This window comes from Mastigoproctus giganteus, chromosome 9 (assembly GCF_048544385.1).
Source record: "Mastigoproctus giganteus isolate SK-2022 chromosome 9, ASM4854438v1, whole genome shotgun sequence".
Taxonomy (NCBI): domain Eukaryota; kingdom Metazoa; phylum Arthropoda; class Arachnida; order Uropygi; family Thelyphonidae; genus Mastigoproctus; species Mastigoproctus giganteus.
Window position 1 is genome coordinate 227,199,375 of NC_143583.1, and position 16,960 is coordinate 227,216,334.

At 39.0% G+C, this 16,960-nt stretch overlaps 2 protein-coding genes across 2 annotated transcripts in view; both read right to left on the reverse strand.

Moving 5' to 3' along the window:
* LOC150081150 (uncharacterized) overlaps positions 1–16,960 on the reverse strand; it is a 421,878-nt gene that overhangs the window by 384,240 nt on the left and 20,678 nt on the right. Inside the window, exon 2 of the mRNA XM_090380944.1 lies at positions 7,697–7,825. Coding sequence (XP_090237070.1) covers positions 7,697–7,811 — 115 coding nt within the window. The 5' untranslated portion in view covers positions 7,812–7,825. The remainder of the gene's footprint in view (positions 1–7,696; positions 7,826–16,960) is intronic.
* LOC150081151 (uncharacterized) overlaps positions 8,496–16,960 on the reverse strand; it is a 157,123-nt gene continuing 148,658 nt past the window's right edge. Inside the window, exon 7 of the mRNA XM_090380945.1 lies at positions 8,496–8,551. Within this exon, the coding sequence (XP_090237071.1) occupies positions 8,496–8,551 (56 nt within the window). The remainder of the gene's footprint in view (positions 8,552–16,960) is intronic.

Below are 16,960 nucleotides of genomic sequence, written 5' to 3' on the forward strand. Positions count from 1 at the left end.
TACTATACTAAGTTAATGCATTAATATGTATTCCGCTATATAGTTTTATGTTATCTATCCTTAGCTATCAAATTCGAGATATATGTTATCAAGTTACACTATACCATAACAATTCACAATGCTAAATTAGTTATATCCTTAGCTAAATATATATATATGCCCAAAAGATATATGCCCAAAAAGTGATTAAAACCTTCAAAATATTTATTTATTACAATTAAAACCCTACTATTCTTCTAAGCTATGATATTCCAGCCAAAACACCAATACGACAGCAGTAAGAGCAGCGGGATGTAACTTACAGTCATTAGCTAAATTTTAAAAAATAAGCTAAAACACTACTAAGCCTATTTAATCTATTTGTAAAACACAAATTAATACTTTAATAATCAAAATATACAACAGATATATGTCCAAGAGGTGATATACTTCAAAATACTTAATTATTACAATTCAAACCTTACTATTCTTCGGAGTTACCTACCCTACCTTACTATTCTATGTAGCGTACACTACAATATTCCCGTTTAAAACACTGCTATGATAGCGGTAGGAGTAGCCAGTGGCACGTTATCCTATAAGCAAAAAAGACATCTGCCTAGGACCATGATTAGAGGAGGGCCCCAAAATCACCATTTCAAAAACTCATTGCTGTTTTTTTTAAGTGATTTTTATTGGAAACTGAACTTTCTACCTGCCAAGGTCAATGAACTTAAAGATTAATTTGAAAATTACATTTTCGATTTTGATGAAATTTTATATTTAGTTCTTATGTCATATAATTAGTTTGTTTTGTTGTCAAAATAAAATGAAATTGTAAATGTTTTTGATTAGTTTTTTCTTCAGATGGGGCCCCCAAATTCCATTCTGCCTTGGGCCGCATGAAGGTATAACGCACCATTGGGAGTAGCGAGTTGTAACTTACAAAATATCCAGATAAATTTTAAAAATAACCTAACGAACGCCACTAAGCCTATTTATTACATTTGTAAAACACTAATTAATATGCTAACTTAACAAAACTACGATAAAATTTCAATTAAAACTTATTGGCTTGCAGCAGCTACAAAGGTTTACGTTTTCACCAAGTGACACCTGGTGGTCATTTCCCAATGGTATCGATGAAGGTATATATCAGGCTTAATGTCCAAGTTTGCAGATGATACGAAGATTGGTAGGGTTGTTAATGACAGTAAAGACTATGCTACTGCAACAGGATCTAGAAAAGTTAGGCAGATGGGCTGAGAAGTGGCAACTGAAGTTTAACATTGACAAATGCAAAGTACATATGGGTAGCAGTAACCCAAGAAAAACATACCAACTGTGTAGTACCAACTCAGGGAGGGGGGAGATGAAAAAGACCTGGGGGTAATTGTGCAGTCAGATATGAAGTTCTCTGAGCAGTGCAGACTAGCTGTGAGAGCAGGTCATGGAGATTTGTCAATGATATATAAGAATTTTGCTAGCAGAGACAAGGAGGTGATTATCCCTTTGTATAAGGCAATGGTCAAGCCAAACCTTGAGTACTGCATACTCATTTCAGGAAAGATGTAGAGTTGCTAGAATGAATACAGAGAAGGGCAACAAGATTAGTGAGAGGAAGGGGTGCGCTTATGAAGAAAGGCTTAAGTTCAGCAAGTTGCAGCATCTGGGGACTGCATAGTCTCCAGATGCTGCAACTGATTGAGGTGCATAAGGCCTTGAATGGTTTGATCAGGTTCAGTGCTGATGGGATTCTTCCACTTGCTCAGAATAAGAACCTGAGAGGGTATAGATTCAAATTGAGGAAAGACAGTTGTAGAATAGATGTGTGGAAGTTTGCCTATAACCAGCGGGTAGTTGATTGCTGGAACAAACTTCAATCTGTTGTTGTGGGAGTTGATAGCTTAAATAAATTTAAGGCTGAACTAGAATTTAAGGAATAAATTTAAGAATAAGAAACTAGAATAAATTTAAGGCTGACCAGATGGGTAAAATGGGAAGGTTTTTTTTTTTGGCTGATGTTGCAAAAAAAAAAAAAAGCTTTAGCTTTCTTTCTTGCATCATATGCCTCAATTAATGCTAATATGATTGCCATACTAATATTAAGAGTAGATCTGCAGACATACTTAAGTACAGGGCAATGTAGAAAAAAGTTACGAGTTAGGATTAAATTTCAAAGTGGCTGCAATTTTTCCAGACATGATAGGAGGGAGTATATGATGAGAGCCTTGTCAATCAATTCAGCCCTTCAGAGACTGTGCAAGGCTTATGAGGGTAGAATTTTTCTCAGTGTGGTCTATGCTTTTAACAGGAGAGACTGCTTCTACAGGGATAGGATACACTTAAATAGAAAGGATATTGCAAGAATATTTGCAGATGCAAATATTTATAAATGTATTTATTTATAAATGTATTTATTTCTGTATTTATAAATGATATTGATGATGGTATATCGGGCTTAATGTCCAAGTTTGCAGACGATACAAAGGTTGGCAGGGTTGTCAAGGACACTACTGACACTATGCTGCTGCAACAGGATCTGGAAAGGTTGAGCAGATGGGCTGAGAGGTGGCAAATGAAGTTTAACATTGATAAATGTAAAGTACTACACATGGGAAACAGCAACCCCAGAGCAACGTATCAACTCTGTGGTACTACACTGACAGTGGTAGAGAATGAAAGGGACTTGGGGGTGGTTGTGCAGGCAGATATGAAGTTCTCTGAGCAGTGCAGAAGGGCTGCAAGAGTAGCTCATGGAGTATTGTCAATGATATACAGGAATTTTTCCAGCAGGGATAAGGAGGTGATTATTCCATTGTATAAGGCGATGGTCAGGCCACACCTAGAGTACTGTATACAGGTCTGGAGGCCTCATTTCATGAAGGATGTAGAGCTGCTGGAACGAGTACAGAGAAGGGCAACAAGATTAGTGAATGGAACAAAGGGGTGCTCTTACGAAGAAAGGCTTAAGTTTTGCAAATTACAGTGTCTGGAGACTAGGCACCAGCGAGGTGATCTGATAGAGGTGTATAAAGCCTTGAATGGTTTAAGCATGCTCAATGCTGATGGGATTCTTCCTCTAGCTCAGAAAAATCACCTGAGAGGGCATAAATTCAAATTGAGGAAAGACAGATGTAGGATAGACGTGCGGAAATTTGCCTTTAGCCAGCGGGTGGTTGGTTGGTTGGTGGAACAGACTTCCATCCCTTGTCGTGGAGGTTGTTAGCCTAAATAAGTTTAAGGCTCAGCTGGACAGGTATTTTGAACGAACAGAGGGGTGAAGTGGAAGTGGGTTTTTTTTTTTTTTTTTTTTGGCTGATGCTGCATAAGCTTGCTTTCTTGCATCAAATGCCTCTACTAATGCTAATGCTAATGCCATTGAAGCAGTGTTGGGTGGGTCAGAAAACTACTAGCTTGGGGAGATACACAGACTAAGATTAATGACAACAGCAGGCAAAGGCGAAAGCAATTCTGGCACTGCTTCTATTGGAACAGTCTGGAACACAAGGTGTTGGGTATTTCAAGGTCTGCACTGCAAGTAATCATGGAACAAGTGAATACGCAGACTGTGTTAGGATAACTAAAAGTAAGAACAGGTGCATGTATACTTGCATGTACATGAATCCTAGGAGAATAATGAATAAATTAGAAGTATTTGAAGTACTGATTAAGTCATCAAATGCAGACATTGCAGGGATCAGAGACATAATTTCGCTAAAACATAAGGATCTGGAATTTGAATATGGGGAGTACAATGTGTATAGAAGGGCCAGACAGTACAGGAATGGAGGAGGTATGCTCTCAGTTAACATATTAAATCTAATGCAGCTCATCCAGTCAACATGAGTATACAGTGCAATGTTTATTCAGTTTTGTGCGACATAAACACAGGGAAAATGACAGTGGGAGCAGTAGGCTGTGATAAGCCTATGGCTGTGATGAATATATAAACAACTATACACTGAAATATAATGGGCCAGTATATTAGAATGTCTTATAATGGAAGATTTTAACTTTGCAGATATTGACTAGAACATAGGTGGCAAATCTTTTTAAGGGTGAGTGCCAAAACTGGCTAAATCTTTTAAAAAACTACCCTCGCATGCCCTTGGAATTTTTTTTGTGCCCCTCAGAAGATGATATTCATGACATTTAATCACACAATGTCGCAATTATGTCTCACTACTTCAAACAAATCATTGCATGAATACAGCTTTTTGCTGAATGGCATGTGTCACTACATACCTGGCAGAGAGAATGGGTGTGCAAAGGACACAAGTAATGTTTCGAAGTTTGAAATTTTTTTGGGACGCTCTGAATTCCGTGTTCCCAAAAATTTGTATGCATGCCACTTTGGGCCTGCATGCCATATGTTTGCAACCCCTGGACTAGAACTTGTGGATTGGTCACACATCCTAGCAAGACTTTTGTGGATTCACTGGATGACCGATTGCTACAGCAGAATTTTAGAGAGGCAACAGGAGGAAACAATATTCTTGAATTAACAATTAGAGCAATTCTTCATGCATTGAGAATCAGGTAAAAAATCAACTAGGTGGCAGTGATTACAGTGTATTGATACAGGATTTATTAACAGTAGCTGTATTTTAGTATATCCCATTTTACAGTATACTGATGTGGGATTTACCGAAAGAAAACTACTGTCAAGGGCAAATAGAATGACTTCTTTGCTTTCATAGAGATGACTATTGTAGTCTCAAACAGTTTTTAAATTCTATACAGTGTGACCATCTCATGATGTTACAGCCAAATTCTAAATGGCTTAGCATTCAGGGAAGTAATCATTGAAGCTACTAGGATTTTCGTACCTAATAAGAAATACTGTTCAAGGCTTAGACTTAATGGATGCTAGATTAAATAATGAAACTAATAGCAGAGAGAAAAAAAATGCATGGAACTCATATAAATTACCAGGTGATGCAGAAGCCTATGGTAGATATAAACCAGTCTGCAATCAAGCACAAAGAAAGTTATGAAATCTAAGGCAGATTACAAGAACTCTTTGGCAAAGAATGCAAAGAACAGCACTTCTTCATTTGTGTAAAACATTAAAGGAATTAAATGCCAGAAGTTTATTAAACTCTAACAGAGAACTAAATGATTTTGTGATAACTGGGAAAAAAATGGAAGAGAAATTGTTGACCCTAACTACAAAGACACCTGGGATGGATAGGATCTATAAAATTATATTAAGGGAGGCAGCACAGGAGGTAAGCAAATCCATAGCCATAATTCTGAGAGCATGTATGGACTGGAGATGTGGGAATGAATCCCCAGTTCATGTGGGGGCATTCAAAATATGACATCAGTAATTGCAGACCTGATAGTTTAAATTCTGTTCCAAGGAAAATAATGAAGTCACTGGTTAAAGAAGTAATGCAGGACCATACAGAAAAGAATTCAATTACACTGCATTCACAACATGGATTTGTTAATGGGCAATCTTGTCTGACTGTTCTGAATGGATACTATGATGCAGTAACATAGGAACTGGATGCAAAGAAATTTTTATATCATATACTTGGATATCAGAAAGGCTTTTGGTATTGTTACACAATAACTACTACATAATTTGGAGCAGTGTGGCACTAAGGGCAAGTTACTGCTATGGATAAAGGAATCATTCTGTGGGTGAAGACAGAGCAGTTATTAATGGAAATTGCACACCATGGCTAATGTTAGTAGTGGAGCCCCAAAGGTCATGGGCTCATTTTGTTTTCAATATTTATTAATGATATTGAAGAAGGTATATCTGGCTTAATGACTAAGTTTGCAGATGATACAAAGGTTGGCAGGTGGTTAAATGACAGTAATCAAAATAAGCTAGACTGCACCAAGATCTAGAAACAATAGGCAGATAGGATGAGAAATTGCATTCAAAGTTGAACAAATGCAAGGTACTGCATAGGGGTAGCAGTAATCCCAGATTAACATACCAACTGGGTACTACTAGAATCAAAGTAGTGGAAAATGAAAAACACCTGAGGGTAATTGTGCAATCAGATATGAAGTTCTCTGATAAATGCAGGCAGAGTGCTAGGACAGCTCATTAGGTTTTGTCAATAATATACATGAACTTGCTAACAGGGATAAGTACATTTTATTGGGTTGTACAAGACAATGGTTAGGCTGCATCTTGGGTACTGTATACAGGACTGGGCACCTGATTTTATTAAGGATGTAGATATACTGGAATGGGTGCAGGGAAGGGCAATGAGATTCATGAATGGAAAATAAGAAAGGCTTCATTTCTGAATTGCATCATCTGGAGACTACATTCCAGTTTGAGTTATTTAAGGTTTTGAAGGTATTCAGCAAGCTCAATGGTGATGGCATTTTTCCTTTTGCTAAGAGTACACTCATGAGGGGAGCATAAATTCAAATTAGGGAAGCATGGTTTCAGGACAGATGTGCAGAGATTTTCCTTGAAAGGGTGGTTGGTTGATTGTTTGAACAAACTTCCTTTTGTTGTTGTGAAAGTAGGTAGCTTGAATAAATTCAAAGAAGAATTCAACAAATTATTGGAGGGAATGGACAAGTGATGTGGGAAGTTTTTTTTTTTTTTTTTTTGTCAATATTTCATGAGCTTAGTTTAGTTGCATGATATGCCACTACTAATATAAATATTTAAAAGTAGAAATGGTGGTTAAAAACTAGAATCAGGTAATTTTCTTCAAACTGACTTAGATCAGTTGCATAAAATTTCAAAAATGGGAAATGAAGTTTAATGCTTCTAAATGTATGGTGTGCACCTAGGGAACAGAAATCCCAGAACTTCCAGGGGGGGAGGTTAAAAGTGGTACAGGACAAAAAAGACTTGGGGGGGGTATGGTTCAATTAGACATAAAATTCTTTAAGCAGTGAAAATTCTCCACATAATGCTTTATCCATGGTATACAGGACCTTTACAAGTAAGTAAACAAGATATCGCTGAACCTTATTATAAGATGGATGAAACTACATTAAAAATGTGTTCAGGTCTGGAGGCCACACTTGAAGAAAGAGAATTTCTATAACAAGTTCAGAGAAGGACAACTAGATTTGTGAAGGGTGTAATCAATATCCATATGAAACTTATAAACAGCTTATAAAGTGGGTAGTTGATCGCTGGAACAAACTTCCATCTGTTGTTGTGGAAATTGATAGCGTAAATAAATTCAAGGAAGAACTGGACAAACTTTTGGATCGAATGGATGGGAAGGTTTCTTTTGGCTGATGCTGCATAAGCTTGCTTTCTTGCATCATATGCCTCTACTAACGCTAATGTTAAAATGTGGCCTATAAATTTGGCAACTAGACATCTTAGGGGACTTAAAAAAGGCGTATGAGAATGAATGAGGGAGGTATATTGTTACTGACAAAAGACAGAAGAACCATCTACATAAATGCAAAACTGGATAGTGATAGAAAGTTGGGTCTCATAAGTTTACTTTCAGGTTGCTTATACACCACTGGAATGAAAACTGCTTGCCACAGTGATCAACGTGCATAGTCAGATAAAGTTCAAAGCACAATTGAACAGAATTGAACAGGCATGTTTTGATGACAGGAATAGTATGAAGGATTTTTTTTTTTTTTTTTTTTTTTTTTTAGCAAATGCAGAAAAAGCTTGCTTCCATGCATCATTTAGCCCCCATTATAACACTAATACTATTAGTGTGCCATATAATATATAATTTAAGGATGTGCTTACCTCTTCCTTGTATAAGACATATTAATGGAAAAGAAGGCATAGACTTCCCTTCAAATTTTAGTTGAACAGTCTTTGAATCAGATGGACTGGTGTAGGGTGCAGAAGTAGGTATCATAAGATGATAATTCGCTGTTTGCAAAAAAAAAAAAAAAAAATAGAGAAACTTCAGTGAATATATTTTCATCAGTTTATATCATAAAAAAAAAAATTTCAAAACTTTTCCAATAATAATAGTAGCATGACTAAGAGCATGGCTTAAATTTTATTCCTTATACAGGTACAACATTTATTGTGATCATGGATAATCTTATTCATATAATGTTATCACTTTTATGAAGTCCAAAAATCTGGTGAGTATGGGCTTGGCACACCCAAAGTCCAGAGCTGGATATCATCATTCTTTCCTTTCTTGGTGATTCCTCCCCCCCCCCTTTCTCTCTCTCTCTCTCTCTCTCAGGATAACCAGGACATATTTTTTTGACTGGTGCAGCAAAAACCTCAGGCTTCCTTGCACCATACGACTAATAATAATAATAATTTTCTAATTCTTGATTTTTTTTTTTTTTGTTTGTTTTTAATCGTATATATGAATTTCCAGAAACCTTATGACATTTTCATTTTTATTGGTGCCTTTCTCAAACAAATAGAGGACATTAAAATTAAAGTATTTTTATTGCTTGATTTTAATTTTTTCTTTCTGTCCACCTCCACCTTTTTATCTACACATTTCCTCTCTGCATCAGTAAAATATTTCAGCGATTTATATTTCAGTGAACAGCTTGAATTCATGTTTCATTGGTTATGTTATCAATGAAACTGTCTTGAAGGGATCACAATAAGCAGCATCCACCATACCTATAATAAAAATAATAATAAATAAAAAAATACATAAATAATAATAAATAAATAAATAAATCCGGAAGTATGGGATCCCCATATTTGGGGTCCCATACTTCCAGATTTCGAGATTCTGAAACCTAAAAGGTTGGACAGAATCAGTTGTTTTTTTTTTTTTGTTTTAATGCTATTGCATGATGCCATTCTAGCATTACTCCACTCAACTATCTCCCATAGGACATCGATATTGTTTTTTCATCAAATTTTAATGGCTGCCATGCTTATTACATAAATAACATTAATTTTTATTTATTGAAGGATTAACTAAATTCAAATGCATAAATTACTGAATTTTATCAGCCATTCTGCTCATTCTCCCATCTTATCTGCTGCCTTTACTTGAAGACTTAGGGTAGTCTATTTCAGGAAATTATGGGGAAGGGTCAATTTATGCAGCATAAATTTCCCATCCATGCTTGTTATAGTCACGTTTCACAGTAAATTTTTACAACTCACTGCACTTGTCTCAGTGGTAACAGCGAAGTGATGTATTCAACTTTTACAGGGCATAAGAAGAAGCTTTTAATTTATTTCTGTTCCTGTTTTACATACAAAAGCAGTGCTGTTTTATGTACAGAAAGTCAACTGTGCTTTCCTGTGACTTATTCTCTATTGTCACAGAGATGAATTTTGATCAAGCTATTAAAAATATAATAATAAATAAATAAAATAAACAAAAGTAAAGGGAGAGTGGAAAACAAGCAAACAATTTTGTTTTATAAACATATGTGACATCCTTTTCAAAACCGTGAAATCACATATAGAATGGCACAAAGTGCTGAAGACAATGCAAAGTGTACCTTGAGACACATCAATCGCAAAACGAAAAAGTACTTGATAGACAAAATTATTTTTTTTTCACCTGAAATATAATGGGAAAATATACTTCTTTCTTAGAGAGAGAACTTGGAACAATTATGCCAGCAAATGTAGTTGTTCCAAGTTTGTAATGTGGCACTGTTTTTGTGCATATGAACAATTTAGAACTCCTGGGAACAATAATTTTTTTGGAAAATTTTGCAGTCTTTCTCACTTAATTAACACATTAAATGGTCTTCAATAAATAGACTTAATCACATTCATTAGCTTATTTTTAAATTTAGCTAGAGATTTTGCAAGTCACAACTTAATATAGTTCGAACCTTTGTACTGGTGATTTGGTGCAAATATCATATCTCGCAACTTATACTGTAGTGCATGAAGGGTGACTTCAAGCATACTAAGATTACATCTATTCAGAAAACAAGAAAAGTAAGGGTGTTAATTGAGACAGAAACTGTGGAGGACATAAAAGGTATAATTAGCAACCCCAAAATTTCAATGCTGGGACTCCTAGCAGTGCCTCCTAGATGGAAAGGGCCAAGCATCATTGTATTTCATATAGACAAAGAGACAACCCCAGAAGAACTAACAGAGGAAATATACTGAAAAAACTTGAAGCAGACACTCATGGAGGAAGAATCAGGGCAACACGTTATGCCCAAACATAAAACTAAATCCAGAAATGGAAATGCCATAAATTGGATCATAGAGCTCTCAGCAGCGGCCTGGAAATCTTTGAGCCAACAATCAAGAATTCATGTAAACTGGGGCAGCCACCATTTTCGTGAGCACATGGCTGTTCCCAAATGCTACAGGTGCTGCCGCTTTGGTCACATGACCCACACCTGTAAGCAAACACAGCCTACCTGTGGCCATGGTGCAGACACCGGACATGAATTCACATTCTGCCCAAGGAAAGCAGAACCTGCAATTTGTGTGAATTGTAAAAAAATGAAGCTACCATTTGATATGGGATAATAAGTGTCCAATCTACATAAAGGCTAAGACTGCAGAAAAAAACAGAACCAACTATGGGGAATAACAGGAATCACTATAATCAAACAAAGATTAAATTTGCACAGCACAATGCTCAGAAATCTAAGGCTGTTGCCGCACAAATGGCTAAAAAAGCCACGGAAGAAAACTATGACATACTAATGCTCCAGGAGTCTTACACCTACAACAAGGAAGTAAAAGGCTACCCCCTATATTACAAGATCATACAAGTCGATGGAAACAACCCATGGGCTCCTATTGCTGTCTGAAATCCTGACCTCGTGGTAACCAAGATCTTGGACCTATGTACAAACTGGGCAGTATGTGCTTATGTTATTTGGTTTTTAGGAGCATTAGCAACTAAGGCCACATTGCTCCGGGGATATGCGGTGGTCATTCCCTGACCTTTCCGCATCCTCCATATTTGGTGGTCACAGGCTCGAACCCTGGTCTAATCAAGAAGCGTGTGCTACGCACTGCTGCTCCAGCTCACCTGGCTACGGAGGACAGTATGTGCCCATATAGCCTCACTGTCAGGGGAATTTTATGTCACCTCTATATATGCCCATCCGAGAGAAGATATATTGCCCGTGACAAGATATATGCAAAATATCCAACTACAAATGCGGAATGCCAAACTCATAGTAAGGATGGACGCCAACTGCAGATCCCCTGTTTGGCACAGTGAAAGACCAGACCGTAGGGGTGCAAGAAATGGTCAGCACCTGGAGGATTACATCTCCAACAGTAATCTAGCAGTTCTGAACAGACCTAATCAACCATCAACTTTCTCCAGCACACTATGGGAGGCAAATATAGATGTAACTCTCGGTCACTTGTGCACTCTCCCCCTGGGTGGTACAAGAACACTGGACCACCTCGGACCACAGAGTCCTAACCTTTGACCTCCACCACTCCCTCGTAGCACAGTATCTACCTAGATTCCTCTCGCCAAGATACGCCATCCAAAAAGCAGACAGACTTATTCCAACAGACATTGATGGAAAAAGCCAGGAATTTCGACCCAAAACATTTTAATTTAAGTAGCTGTGTTACTTAAAAAGTAATGCAGCTTATAACTGAAGCAGCAAACATGGCCATCAGTAAGAAGAAGCCCATTCCCAAAGTGGTCCACTGGTGGGCCAGGCAATAAGACAGCAAGTGAATAATGCCCAAAAAAGGTTCCAAAGGGCACACAGATCTTGGCCCCAAGAAAAGGTTGACATACTCAGACAGCAATACTGGGAGGTCAGGAACCAATATACGGCTCAAATTAAAAGAAGAAAGAGATGCTCCTGGGAAGACCTTGTATCCACAGGGGGAAATGCAGACCCCTGGGGAGTGGTGTATAAAGTCACCACTACTAAATTCCCCAGGGGAGAAGTCATTGCTGCCACCTTAACACCTCAAGGGACTTACACCAGGTCCTGGCACTCTTCAATTAATAATATATTGAACCATACTCCACCCAGACAGTGTAGCCCCCTTTCACTATAACGGAACTCAACATAGCTGCAGCGAAAATGCAAAACAGGAAAACTCCCGATGAAGATCAAATAGAGCCAGAAATACTAAAAAAAGGCAGTGGAAATGATACCGGATACTATATTAAACCTAGCAAATCAATGCCTCACAGAGGGGTTACTTTCCAACTTCGTGGAAGACAGCCAGAGTCAGACTTATCCTGAAAAACCCCACTAAACCCCAGGACATGCCAGGCCTATCGCTCTGCTGTCGATGCTGAGCAAGCTCTTTGAGTGACTCATCTACTACAGAATTGAAAACCGATACTAGAATGCTCAACTGATGTCAAGAAACCAATTTGGTTTCAGGAGGGGATGCTCCACCACTGATGCCCTTGAGAAGATAATCGATGCAGTCAGAAACTGTAACAGGAAATATTTCCTCCTCATCTCAATTGACTTCGCTGGAGCCTTTGATTCCCTCTGATGGCCCAGTGTTCTGGCCAGGCTCCAGCAGGCTCAAATCCCATCAAATCTATTTTGCTGAATGAAATCTTACCTGGAAAACTGAAAATCATGGTCAGCATTCCCTTTACCTCTATATCCAGACCAGTTTACAGGGGCTGCCCCCAGGAATCTGGTGCTTGATGAGTTTTTAAATCTGGATATTCCAAATGTCACTACACAGGCATATGCTGATGATCTGATTATGATGCTTCAAGCAGACAGCAGGGCTCAACTGGAGGCCATACGCAATCATGCCACACACATGCTACAGGATTGGGCCAAGAGGAATCTTCTAATGGTTTCAACCGAAGAAACAAACTCAATACTCCTCAGGGGTGCTCTTGGCCCTGGTAGACCTCCACTAATCAAAATAAATGGAGCGAACATCAAACTCAAACAGGAACTAAAATATTTAGGAATAATATTAGACCAAAACTTGAACTTCACATCTCATTTCTGTTACCTCAGAACCAAAATAAGGAGGCTCTCGGTTATTATATGTTATTTGGTTTTTTTTTTAGGAGCATTAGCAACTAAGGCCATATTGCTCTGGGATATGCGGTAGTCATTCCCTGACCTTTCTGCATCCTCTGTATTTGGTAGTGCTGGGCTCGAACCCCGGTCTAATCAAGAAGCATGTGCTACGCACTGCTGCTCCTTCCCACCTGGCTACGGAGACACCTGTAGAGGCTCTCGGCCCTGATAACCAAAATCACCAGGAGGGACTGGGGACTAAAGAAGAGGGCCCTCTCTCTTCTATACAAAGCTCTCTTCATCCCTATCCTTGCCTATGGTGCAGGCGCCTGGTATCAGAAAGCAAACACAGCAGTCAACACGAAACAGCTGGAGTCGATCCACCGATCCATACTATTGACAACAACTAGAGCCTGCTGCACAGTGACCACTCATGCGCTCCAGGTCATGGTGGGCTTCCTTCCCCTGGACCTGGAGATTGTGCACTGTGGGCTGCTACACCAACAATCAAAAGGAAGAACCACAACTTATCTAGACTCACACAAATCCACAGAAAAGCAAATCCACAGAAAATAAGAGGTTAACGGAACATCTGAAATCTATCTGCCAAAACAGATGGAATCTTACAACAAAAGGGCAAGTCACCAAAAAATTTATACCCAATGTCAACAGGGTATATCCTATCTCCCTGTCCTGGTTTTCCCCAACTTGCACACCACCTTCCTTCTAACGGGACACGATTCCTTCAGAGGGAATCTACAACAACACAAGCTGTAACTGCAGGCAGGAGGAAACCTGGGAACACCTTATCCACAACTGTGACAACTATGAGGACCTCAGATATCAGCTATACACATGCATCAACTCCTTCCTAAGGAACCGAGAAGAAATAATATTGCAAGAAGAAGAAGATAATTACCAGGCTTTCATCGTCTTTGCCCACAAACTCTTTGAAAGACAAAGATCCCTGCCACATCATCACTAACCTATGAAAACACAGACATGACTACCAGAAATGACTGCAAAACTCTGAACTAGTGACCACCTGAAGTAGATACAACACATGAACATGACGAACTGGACCAGACTTCTGGACTTGGACCTCTACCGGACTAACACAAATATGAAGGTTGCAACTTGGACCCGGACCTCCATTGGACTAACACAAAGGTGAAGATTGCATGTTATGTTGCCATACAACCATATGGCACCCCAGCTAGACACTATGCCTAGCCTGCTTTTTACTCCTCTTTCCCTGACAAGGGAGAAAGGAACAGCCTGCTGTCTCCTCCCCCTCCTGCCACCCCTCTTTCTCCTCTGGTGGGGCATGGGCATGCCTCACTATTTCAACAGGGGTCATCTTCCCTATCGACCCCTTACTTCCAATTTCCAACCCCCCCATCTTTCTGCTTACACGGTGCCTGCCCCACATGTCCAAATTTAAAATGTCAAAATTCATGCCAGACCTATTAGGAAATCTTATCACTTCCAGCGCATATCCCTTATAGCCCTCTAAACAGCATATAATATACCATCTATGCCCAAAAGAAAAGAATTTTTTTAGGTCCTAGCCACTGAAATCCCAGGAAAATAGGTGGCAGGACCTGCCAGAGCAAACTTTAAGGGAACACTTGGCTGGCCTCCACGTGGCAGAGTACGTAAACATCAGGTCCCATCAGAGGCCTGGCGGCTTGTTAGCCGCCAGGCCTCTGATGGGACCTGATGGGACCCAGATGAACAAGGGGCACAACATATTACACAACACATGACCTAAACACTTTTAAACCTCTGGCCTTGACAGTGTACTGTCCTCGATACAAAGAACATATACGGAGATGGGGTAAATCCCTGGTGCTGTTAGACTCAAAAATACTCTGTAGTGCATGGGACATTGCTGACAGTGATGGAGTGAAAAACAAAATTCTTCAGACTATCAAACCAAAGCTAGGTAATGTCAAGATCAAAAGTATCTGCAAGGTCGGGACAAAGGAATCATTCTTGAAACAGCCACGAAATCTGACTTAGAAAGGATAAAATCTTGCAGGACAGAAGTGGGTACCAGTCTTGTCTTCGAGACCCCCAAGCTTCGGGGTACCAGCTTGATAGTATTTGATGTAGAAAGCTCCATTCAGAAGAATGACTTAATGAAACCTACATCAGGAATCTTTATGAGACCATGGAGAAGGAGAATGCTTACAGTGAAATTAAGATCAAATACCCCACTAAAACCAGGGCACATGATTGCCGAAATTGGATCATAGAAGTATCTCCCAGAATCAGAAAACAATTAATTATTTAAGAAAGTCTTTCTAGGCTGATCCTCACATAGTATAAGGGATTTTGTACCAGTCCTAAAATGTTATAACTGTTTAGGATATGGACACATATCAGCCAAATGTCTGAAGCAAAAACCGGTATGTGGCCACTGTGCAGAAGCCGGCCACCTTCACAAAGAAGGCCCCAATAAAACTTTGCCACCGAAATGCCAATTGTAAAGCCATCAACAAACCTAGTGACCACTCTGTGAGAGATGGATCATACCTTGTTTACAAGAGCGCAGCTGAAATAATATGCAATAACACTAATTATGGAAAGCAGGAAAGCATACTTACCATCATCCAGACATTGCATAGGCCAAATAAATGCACAAAAATCAACTTCAGTGGCATCTCAGATCCATCTCCTCATGAAGGAATTAAATCTTGATCTTCTCCTTCTCCAAGAGCCCTTCTGCATATGTGGCAGAGTCTCTGGTTGTTATTATTATTAATAGCCATATGGGGCAAGGAAGCCTGAGGTTTATGCTGCACCAGCCAAAAAAAAATTCCCGAGTTACCCTGAGAGAGAGAGAAATCACCAGCCAAAAAAAAATTCCCGAGTTACCCTGAGAGAGAGAGAAATCACCAAGAAAGAGAAGAATGATGATATCCAGCTCAGGACCCTGGGTTTGCCAAGCCCATACTTATCCCCTAGTATACAGAAAAATTCAAACTACATAACAGCACTATCTCGCAACCATCATTGTCCACAGTCCAGATCTAGTCATCACTACACTTACAGTCTGCCAAACCCCCACGTACTTTTTCTGACAGAATCCCAGTTATCGGTAGATTCAACTACTGCTCATCTCAGTTGCCCAAATTATTCACTGTATGATTCCTTTCGCCTCAAAGGTGGTACTTGTGCATATGTCAGTTCCGATATTCCTTGTCAGAGACTTGGTAATTTGTAATCTCCTCTTTTCGATCTTCTCTGGCTTAAAATCTCTCTACCTCATTGTGTCGTTGTAGTTGGTTTTTTTTTTTTTTTTTGATGCAAGGGCTACATAGGTCATGTTTCACCTCTCAATGGTACATGCATCATAATTACTATGACCTCAATCAAAAATGATTATATAATTTTATCTGCTTGATAAGGTAGAAAAACTCCAGCAGATTAGCATCGTTACCTATGATATGGTCGAGTGTCAAGGGTTCTTTAAGATTAGGCAGAAGGCTGAATGAGACTTTCCGGGCAGTGGTGTACAAAGCATATTCGACAAGAATATGTTTCATTGTAAGCGGATAATTGCATTGTTTGCATTGCAGAGGATCATTACCTGTGAGAAGATAAAGGTGCATAAGTTGACTGTGGCCAATTTGTGCTCTGGTTAAGACTACTTCCTCTCTTCTGTTTACACGGAAGCTGGAGGTCCATGACTGTGGTAGAGGTTTAATCTGATGGAGTTTATTTTGTGTTTGAGCTTGCCATTGAATTGACCATTGTTCCATATATATTTTTCATATATTGCATTTGTAGTCAGGATATGGAATATAATAGTGAGATAATTCTATGTTGATTGGATGCTTGGCAGCATAGTCTGCAAGTTCATTTCCTGGTATCCCAGCATGGCCTGGGATCCAGCAAAAGATAACCACTTGGGGAATTTCTGGATAAATATCAATTTCGATTTTATGAACTTTATTAAAGGATGTATATGAGAGGAGATGTTCTGTAAAGCTAAAAGCACACTCTGGGAGTCCGTATATATCATACTATTTTGGATGGACATATGTAGAATATGCTCTAGTGCAAGCCTGATGGCATATAATTCAGCTGTATAGCT